Source organism: Ailuropoda melanoleuca, chromosome 4 (assembly GCF_002007445.2).
Source record: "Ailuropoda melanoleuca isolate Jingjing chromosome 4, ASM200744v2, whole genome shotgun sequence".
Lineage (NCBI taxonomy): Eukaryota > Metazoa > Chordata > Mammalia > Carnivora > Ursidae > Ailuropoda > Ailuropoda melanoleuca.
In genome coordinates, this window is record NC_048221.1 from 16658924 (window position 1) to 16669438 (window position 10515).

Consider the following 10515-nt stretch of genomic DNA (forward strand, 5'->3'; position numbering starts at 1 on the left):
TAAAATAAAGTTACCTGATTCCGTTTCAAGGCTCAGAAAAACAAATTTCAATTAAAAACAGCCTTTCACAGTTTTTAAAGTACCTTCATAAGATGTCCAAATGACACTGTAGATTCTTCCCTTTTACAGATGAGGTAATCAACTCAGAGAAGGCCCGAAACTTTTCCCACAATAGCTTGCTTCTTACTTGGCCAATTTTTTCTAATCCTGGAGTCACAAAACTAAATTACTAGTTCTCAAGTTATTTTTTAGAAGGTGACTCAAGGACACTAATGAGGCATAATGGCATGCCTTCCCCATCCCAAATATTGATCAGTAAGTATCTGCTAGTGTCTATATGCACCTTATCTTATTCATTCCTCACAATAACAGCAGGTATTATCACCTCTTTTATGGATGAGAACATGATGCACAGAGCCAGTAAATTATAAACAGGGTATAACTTCAGAAAAGCCAGTATGAGGGCCTACACTCTCAATCACTTTCACTACTGAAAGCTCTGATTTTTATCAGATTTATGGAAGCTTTACATACGATTCCACCTAAAGACCTGGACTGGCTAATACATTAATTTAAAAATCATTGCTTTGGGTCAAAACCCAAGAACATTTTTTATGCTACCAGTAAAGAGTAATAATAACTACTTTTAAATAATCCTATCATGTAATACACAGTTTATATTCAAATGGTTCCAATTAACCCAGAAATGCCCTTTATATATTTTTCTCCCCAAACCAGAACCTGATCAAGGAATCCACATTATAGGATACTCACATCTCTTTAGTTTCCTTTAGTCCCTGACTCCCTTTGGGGGAGGGGGAGATTTACGACACTCAAATGTTTCAAAATTCCAGACCAAATGACTTATGCAATATCTTATACTCTCTATTTATCTTACTGATTCTTCATAATTAACTTCTGATCAAATATTTTTATCAAGGATACCACAGGAAGTAAGTTTTCGGACATTCAGATATTTTCCAATTTTCTATAGTTATACCATTTACCTATCAACCTTTCATCTGTGGTATTTTACTGTTTTTATTCTTACGAAATTTTTTTCAATTAAGAACCAAATTTTGAATCGTACTCTTATACTGGTTCCATAGTTTAATTTCTACCTTTAATTCATCAAATTTATAGTATTTGTAGTGAGAATCTAATGTTACTGCCTAGAAACTTAAGATAATAATTTTCTTAAGATCAATGAATATAGAAAAAAAATGTAATGTATGAAAGCCCCAAGGAAACTCTGCTTGTTACTTAAATGATGTTGAAACAATTTTGATGACAAAGGTAAGAAATGTTATTTCCCAAATCAGGGGAGCTAGTAAAAGATATGCTCATGGTTAATGAGTTTTTAACAAGTAGGTTTCACAAACTCAATTAGAACACAAAAAATTTCCTTTATGCAGGAAAACCAGGGAAAGATTGGCACTGCAATTAATAAAAGCCAATAGTCCATGATTTAATTATCTGAACGAGGGAACACACTGGATGACATTATGGGACCAGCTATTAAGAATAACTACTTCTAACCAGTTTTGATCTCAGTTTTACAACAGACTTGGCCTTGGTTTCAAGATACCCTCTGCCCCTGGCATAAAAAAATATATATACAGGTCAATTGACTGGCTTTTTATTTTGGTCTCTTTTACTACCACACAATAGTATTTAACTAAATGATGACATTGTCTTACAAATATAACATCTGTTAATGGTTGCTAAGCAGCTCTTTAACTAAAAAGTCTAATTTTAAAGAAAAAAAATCATAGGGGTGCCTGGCTGACTCAGTCAGTGGACTGTGCGACTCTTGATCTTGGGGTCGTAAGTTTGAGCCCCACACTGGGTGTAGAGCTTACTTAAAAATAAAATCTTTAGGGCGCCTGGGCGGCTCAGTCAGTTAAGTGCCCAACCCTTGGTTTTAGCTCAGATCAGGATCTCATGAGTCCTGAGATTAAGCCCCATATCGGACTCTGCACTCAGTGGGGAGTCTGCTTGAAGATTCTCTCCCTCTGCCCCTCACCTCACTTGCGCGTGCATGGTCACTCGAACTCTGTCTCTCTAAAATAAACAAATCTTTAAAAAATAAAATAAAATCTTAAAAAAAAAAAGAGAATCATAAGAACAATTCAGTTAAAGAGCCTTATGTAGATGAGTTTCTTGAAAGTTTTCAGGGAACCCCTATCATAAATACGTTCATTCCTTGAATGTATAAAAAACAACAATAAATGTCAATTTGGGGGATTTCTCTAACTCAATGAAAAAGAACTATCCATTTTCAGCAAAGTAAGGGAGTTATTTCAAGGGGATTGTTATTTCAAGATTAGGGGTTAGCTACACTTAACGCACTCAAATATGACAGTCTGAATAAACAATGGGCCATTTACCAAAAAAGAAAGTCAAATCCTGCCTTAAATCTAACATCTTTCAACAACGTAATGACTGCTATGTCTCTACCACAGGACTGATGAAACAGGAAGCTGCTGACTGTGAGGGCTTCCGAGTCTGCTCAAAGGCTGTGGGCTGGAGATGTACGCACAGAAATGGAAGTGAGAAAATCCAGGCAATTGACAGGGGCCCTGCTTACCTGTCCTGTCAGAGGACACCTGGAACACTGCAGTCAGCTCTGACTACTACCTTGCAACCAGAACCAGAAATTACAGCATAAGAGGAACACTACATGAGAAGATAGAAATTTCCTTTCAATAAAGTTTTCAGAGTTAAGAAAAACAAATTATTTCAGGGTGTGCTAAAGAAAAAATCAGAAGGGCCTCAAAATCGAACATTTCTAAGGACACTTCTAATCAGTGTTCCTACTGCTCCATACACAGGACCCTCAGACAGCTACTTCTGCACCAGGCCTAACTAAATTGTTACCTTTCCTCCTGTTGTGACTGTTTCTTCATCCTGTTCATCTGTAAAATCAAAATAAAAGATTTATTTAAAAATCAGGTAAACGTTCTTCAGATTACTTGAAAACTTCAAGATAATTTTTAAAACTGTTACATACAGAGAAAAGGAAAGACATAAAGCATTACTAAAGCAAATCCACCTCTAGTAATTAAGTAAATTGAAATTGTACACAAAAGCACAAAGGTGAGCAGAACTTCAAAGCATTAATAATTAAAAATTTCCAACAACAAGGAGTTTATAATTAATTACTCCTTAGGCTACTATCTTAGTTATGATCTTGCTAATAAAAGGTAAAGGACTTGATTACGGCTCTTGCCTCCTGAGACTTGATGAAACAAAGTAATGACATTTTGGATCTCAGAGGAAATGAGTGAAGGAAATGAGAGGTAAAGAAAAGACATGCACATCAATCACTAGAGACAAAGTCCTGGTAAGAATGTTAATATATTCTGAGGATAGAGGACTCCAGGACATAAATGCTGGCCTTGCAAAAGAACAAGAGTAAACCCAAGTATAATTTAAACATGGCAGCTGATTTCCATAGCGAAAACTAAAAGTGCCAGTGTGGGTAATTGTTTATAAATGAATGAAGGCTGTGTGTACATTATAATGGGAAAGTTGATTAACTGAGACAGAGACCATATGGTCCACAAAGTCTAAAATATTTACTACCTGGCCCTTTCCAGGTTAAGTATACCAACCTCTACTTCAGAGAATATAAAAAGATCAGTAGTACATGAATAGGTAGTTTTCAAACTCTCAACTGTATTTCGTAGAGTGCCTCTACTAACATGCCAGCCACAGTCCAAATGCACACATTAAAGAAAAAGAAAAGTCCCTGTCTTCGTGGAGTTCACATTCCAGTTAGGAGCGGTAGGAGATGGAACAGAAAACACACAAAAGGTATCAGATGGTACCAGAGGAAAACAAATCAATATATTTTAGAGAGGGGCTGAATGGGTGGACCCTTTCAAATGAAGAGGGAAGCGTCTCTGAAAAGGTAACCTTTTAGCTGAAACACAAGGGAAGGACAAAGCAAGCCTTCCCCGGACAGGAAGCAGCCTGGTCAAAGGGCCGCAGGTGGGGCGGACCCGACGCCTTCACAGATCTCAAAGGCCACTAGAAGCATGAATAAAGGCTGGGAGAAATGAGCACAGCACAAGAGCAGAGTGCAGTGACACAAAGCATGGGCACGAAAGTGAGAGAGACCTGGACCTGAGTCTATGCTCTGTCACTTAACAGCTGTATGCTTGGAAACATTACTGAACCCCTCCAGGCTCCATTTCCTCATCAATGACACGGGCTAACACGGTTTTACAGTGAAATGCAAACATATGTAGAATGATACCCGGCAGGTACTCACGCAAAACAGAGACGGACACTGCCGCTTGATTTGTAAGTCAGACAAACACCTGCTAGCACGAATATGGGATTCACTGTGTGGTAAATAAATTATGGGCATCCAGCTCTGCACAGTGACTACTTTTATTCCAGGAAGTGACGAACAGAACTAAATAAGGTTGTCAAAATGAACTTTTTGTCCTTTGGATCTTGCTCAAACACACGATAAACAATTTCTCTCTAGATGGTAGGAACACAACCTAATGATCTCTCTCTGGTCAACATACGTACCGTTTAAATTTAGTTAAACAGATTTCTGTCCCTGAGGTAGTCTTGGTACCCAATGGAAATAGACTTCTGATAATACTAAAGTAGGAGGGACAGCTGTCCTGCTTCCTAAACAGTAATGATAAATGTTCTCTTCCTCATTCCAGATGTGGGCAATCACACTCTCACCTCAGCCCCTAGACCTTGACCTTCTGGAGATCTCAAGACAGAAAGGAAGGAAGGACTGGGGATATGCAGCTACGTGACACAGAAGGCAGAATACGGACCAGTGAAAACAGTAAACAGCTCTGCGACCAGGAAGTCCCGGTTGATGGATCAGTTACCGCTGGCATGGTTTAGAATATACCTACTGCAGAAAGCCAGATGCTTAAGTGATACATGGAGAGCCTGTTGGTCCCTGGATGAGAGGCCAGGACAACGGTTTCAAATTCCACAGACTCTAGCTCCCCAGCCGTGATGAGCAGCATCTTCAGCCACAATACCCTTACTATTTCGACCTCAAACTGTTCACGAAGGGAAGATCTCTTACAACCAGCACTAAAAATCTTAATCCAATTGACACTTCTATCCATTTCTTAAAACTGGCTTCAATTTGACTCCACTGATGAAGTCTATTATAAAAACACTCTAATATTTACCTCCAGTTCTAAAAGGACAATCATTACTACCTTAAAACTACAGATTGATTCCCTTTCAGGATATATACTTAAAAAATATAAACTATCGGGGCGCCTGGGTGGCACAGCGGTTAAGCGTCTGCCTTCAGCTCAGGGCGTGATCCCGGCATTGTGGGATCGAGCCCCACATCAGGCTCCTCTGCTATGAGCCTGCTTCTTCCTGTCCCACTCCCCCTGCTTGTGTTCCCTCTCTCACTGGCTGTCTCTATCTCTGTCGAATAAATAAATAAAATCTTTAAAAATATATATATAAACTATCATTCTGTTTAACAAATTGTCCCAGTGAAGATAATCAAATCTTAACAATCATTTACCCTGCTACAGTACTGAAAAGGCTGCATATAGCTAGTTTTGTTTTCCTGGCCTTTGATACAATGGTAAGTACCAGTTGTGGAACAGGCATTATAAAAACTTACAGAAAGTGGAAATTGTTAATAGTTATTAATATTCTATTAATAATGTTAAAGACAATTAAGAGAGGAATAATATTTTGACAGCTTTATTTTTCATTTACTATGTTGACCTAACACCATCTTTACATAAACTGTCATCAAGACAATTTCCTATTTCTACTTTTGACATAATCAAAAATGGAGTCATCCACTGATGTTAAATGACAGGCTTTAACCAGAGAAAGGAGAGTTTAGTGAAATGAAGTAAAAAAAAAAAAAAAAAACCCTAACCACCTACTCATAGCTGTCATCAAGAAACTCTGGGAAAGAGGCACTTGGGTGGCTCAGTCAGTTAAGCAGCTGACTCTTGATTCTGGCTCAGGTCATGACCTCACGAGTCCTGGGATGGAGCCCCACGTCAGGATCAGTGCTCGGCGGGGCGTCTGCTTGAGGATTCTCTCCCCCTCTTCCCCTCCCCCAGCTTACAAGCTCACATATGCGTACGCACGCTCTCTCTCTCTCTCTCTCTAAAATAAATAACTAAATCTTTAAGGGAAAAAAAAAAAGATCTCTGGGGGGGAAAAAAGAATCTCCGCAATTTGTCTGAAATTCAGAATTCACTTAGTGAGGAGATAGAGAAACTGAAGTCTCATTCTCCACATAAGGAAATCTCAAATACCCCTTCCAGATGTAAAATACCCTAAATTCAAACATTTAGTATATATGGAAAACACTAGGTTCTCCTTTGATTTTTTTTTAAAGATTTTATTTATTTGAGAACGAGTGAGGGAGAGAGCAACAGCGAGGGGAGAGGGGAGAGGGAAAGGGAGAAGCAGACTCCCAGCTGAACAGGGAGCCTGACATGGGTGGTGCTCAATCCCAGGATCCCGGGATCATGACCTAAGCCGAAGGCAGAAGCTTAACTGACTGAGCCACCCAGGAGACCCTCCTTTGATTTTTACGGGTGAAGAAAGAAACTGAGATCCATATATAACACTCAAGAACAAAGATGTTTAAAACTACCTCTATTTTTTTAAACTTAAACAAGTGACTACACTCCTCTTGTTTACCCAACAGCACATACAAGGATTATGCGTCACTTATGAAAATGTACTCTGTAACTTGTATATACTATGAGCAGATGATGTGATTCTCATTTTACACTATTTAGAAAGCTAGAAGAAATACTTTAGAAAATAAAGCATTTAAGAGTCAACAGACTTTTGTTCTAAAGATGCAAAATCAAATCAGTAAGAACGGGAAAAAAATGGATCACAGGAAATTAAATTTCCTGATATGGCAGCAAATGAAATGACAGTAGTGCTAAGGGAGCCATGGTCAACGTCTGTGCTGGACCGAAAAGGCAGCAGCAACTGGAAGCGACATCTCTCAGGAAAGAAAGAATTACCAGAGGAACTGAATCTTTGAGAAAGAAAACAACACAGAAGTGTACAGACTGTTTTGGTTTTTACCTAGATCTGCGACAGTTCCTCCTTTAACGGGTGTGTTTTCACTGTCTTTCTTTGGGTTCACTGGAAAGGAAAAAAAATCATGTTTTAGGGGGCGAGTTCTACTTTTTTAAAAAAGAAAACAGTATAAAAGATGACTGAAAACTACGTGAATCTCATTGTAAATCCGTCATCATCCAGTGTTCACCTTCATGAAAAACTCCAAGCCCAACACAGAAAGGTTAACATTTACTGTAACAGACTGCACTGTGTAATTACTTTGCCAACCACCAGTAGTTTTTCATGACAAAAGTACACAATACAAAAATACACGGAGTAAAACCTGAAAAGAACCTTTCAATCCCTCCCCCCAAAATATTTTTTATTACATTTTCTGTGCATTTGTTGATTCCCATTTTTGGGCCATTCATTTAAATGGAGGGAGAACGAATACCTTTTACATACCTATGTAGACTTCAAAACCTATCTTTTAAATCTTACAGAAATGTTATCCATACTGTGCTCTTCCTTAGCATTCTACTTTTCTCATCCAACAGTGTGCCTATATGACCTTTCCATGTTACGTATTTTTAGTTAAATTATATCTCTTTCATTTTCAATAAATCCACTGTGTCGATGGGTGGGTCATAAGGTGACTAGTCTTATATTAATGGCAACTTTGTTTATCTGCAATTTTTTACTGCAATGTAATCCACATTCTCTTATATTCACCTATAAGCATGCATATACTTACTTAAAATGAGAGCTCTGAAATTAAAACTGCTATTAGATGTACACATTTTAAAACTGAACAGATTTGGCCAAATTGTATTAAGTGGCTTCATCAATTTACACTTCCACCAACAGCATTTGAGAGTACCCACTTTCTCAAAGCATCAGTACTCTGGGAATCATCTACTTTCTAAGTTTTGAAAATCTAACGGATGAAAAATGTTCCTTTAATAATTTATATATAGTTGGGGCGCCTGGGTAGCGCAGTCGTTAGGCGTCTGCCTTTGGCTCAGGGCGTGATCCCGGCGTTCCGGGATCGAGTCCCACATCAGGCGCCTGCGCTGGGAGCCTGCTTCTTCCTCTCCCACTCCCCTGCTGTGTGCCCTCTCTCGCTGGCTGTCTCTCTGTCACATAAATAAATAAAATCTTTAAAAAATAACAATAATAATAATAATAATAATTTATATATAGTTAAATGAAGTTGAGCATCTTTTCACACATTTATGGGCCCCGAAGTTTGATAAAATTACCAGTACAAAATACTTTGTCCCTTATTCTATAGAGTGTAAGAATCTTTATACAAATTTAGAGTTCTAATTCTTTATTAAATGGCTAATAATTATTTCTCCCAAGGCTAATAACGCTTTCTTAAAAGTACATTAATATTTGGACGTTTACTTTTACATTTTTTTTTTAATTTGGCACTTTATTCCACCCGAAGCTTAAATTCTTATTTATGACACAAAGAACAGCACTAGTTTTTTTCCAGGAGTATTTATGGAACAGTTTGGTCTTTTCCCACAAATTGGCACTGCCAAATTCATAATAAATTAAATTGATAAACAAACATGGACCTAGAATGAACCAAACATTCTACTCTACTGATGGATTCAGCCATTCCTGTGTCCAAATCTTACTATGTCCTTTTTTTTTTTTTAAGATTTTATTTATTTATCAGAGAGAGACAGCCAGCGAGAGAGGGAACACAAGCAGGGGTTGTGGGAGAGGAAGAAGCAGGCTCCCAGCGGAAGAGCCTGACGTGGGGCTCGATCCCAGAATGCTGGGATCACGCCCTGAGCCGAAGGCAGACGCTTAACCACTGCACCACCCAGGTGGCCCCTTACTGTATCCATTAATACAGCTTTTACAGTTCAGTTAGTTATGTGTTAGGACTACCATCACCTTCATAGCTCTTTTACTTAAATATTTGGGGGGCACCTGTGTGGCTCAGTCAGAAGAGCATGCAACTCTTGATCTCACGGTTGTGAGTTCGAGTCCCACAATGGTATAGAGATCACTTAAATAAATAAACTTAATAAAATAAAATAAAATAAATAAAATATTAGGGGATGCTTGGCTAGCTCAGTCAGTATAGCATGCAACTCTTGATCTTGGGGTTTTAAGTTCAAGCCCCACATTGGGTATAGAGATTACTTAAAAATAAAATCTTTAAAAAACAAAGACCGAGAGGCGCCCATGTGGCTTAGTCAGCGAATCATCTGACTCTTGTGATCAAGCCACCCAACGGGCTCCGCGCTTAGCACAGAATCTGCTGGAGATTCTCTCACTCCTTCTCCCTCTGCCCTTCCCCCACACGCTCACACTCTCTCTCTCAAATAAATAAATAAATCTTTAAAAATAAAAAAAAAAACAAACAATTGGAAGATGCATATTGTAATCCCTATAGCAACCACTAAGAAAAAAAAGGTAAAAATCAAAAAGAGAATATGAAAATCGATATAAAAGAAAACAGAATAGTGGTTGCCAGGTTATGGGAGGAAGCAGATAACCTACACTAACCCCCAGTAAGTAAGGGGTTTCTTTTCAGGGGGATGGAAATGTTCTAGAATTAAGAGGTGGTGATTGTACAACATATTGAATACACTAAAAAAAAACCCACTGGAGTGATTAAAATACACTTTAACTGGTGAATTTTATGCTATGTGAAGAATATCTCAATTAGAACTATGCTGTATAAAAAAGGAAGTCATAGAAGTTCTAAAATAAAAGAAAAGCAGGGGCACCTGGGTGGCTCAGTCGTTTAAGTATCTGCCTTCAGGGGCGCCTGGGTGGCACAGCGGTTAAGCGTCTGCCTTCAGCTCAGGGCGTGATCCCAGCGTTGTGGGTTCGAGCCCCACATCAGGCTCCTCCACTGTGAGCTTGCTTCTTCCTCTCCCACTCCCCCTGCTTGTGTTCCCTCTCTCGCTGGCTGTCTCTATCTCTTTCGAATAAATAAATAAAATCTTTAAAAAAAAAAAAAAAGTATCTGCCTTCAGCTCAGGTCATGATCCTGGGGTCCTGCCTCGGGCTCCCTGCTCAGTGGAAAGCCTGCTTTTGCTTCTCCCTCTCCTTCTGCCCTTCCCCACCCCTGCTCATGCACTCTCGCGCTCTCCCTCTCAAATAAATAAAATCTTCAAAAAAAAAAAAAAAAAAAAAAAAAAAAAAAAGAAAACACAAANAAAAAAGAAACAAAGAAGAAAAGCAAACACAGAACCCAGAATAGAACAGTAAAAGTAGGGGCGCCTGTGTGGCACAGTGGTTAAGCGTCTGCCTTCGGCTCAGGGCGTGATCCCGGTGTTATGGGATCGAGCCCCACATCAGGCTCTTCTGCTATGAGCCTGCTCCTTCCTCTCCCACCCCCCTGCTTGTGTTTCCTCTCTCGCTGGCTGTCTCTATCTCTGTTGAATAAATAAATAAAATCTTTAAAAAAAAAAAAAAAAA

General features: G+C 38.8%; 1 protein-coding gene across 1 annotated transcript in view; it reads right to left on the bottom strand.

The window, feature by feature from the left end:
* The window catches only part of SMARCC1 (SWI/SNF related, matrix associated, actin dependent regulator of chromatin subfamily c member 1), a 172597-nt gene that overhangs the window by 91069 nt on the left and 71013 nt on the right, over positions 1–10515 (bottom strand). Inside the window, exons 13-14 of the mRNA XM_034657207.1 lie at positions 7087–7146; positions 2881–2918 (exon numbers count right to left, since the gene is read on the bottom strand). Of these exons, the coding sequence (XP_034513098.1) occupies positions 2881–2918; positions 7087–7146 (98 nt within the window). The remainder of the gene's footprint in view (positions 1–2880; positions 2919–7086; positions 7147–10515) is intronic.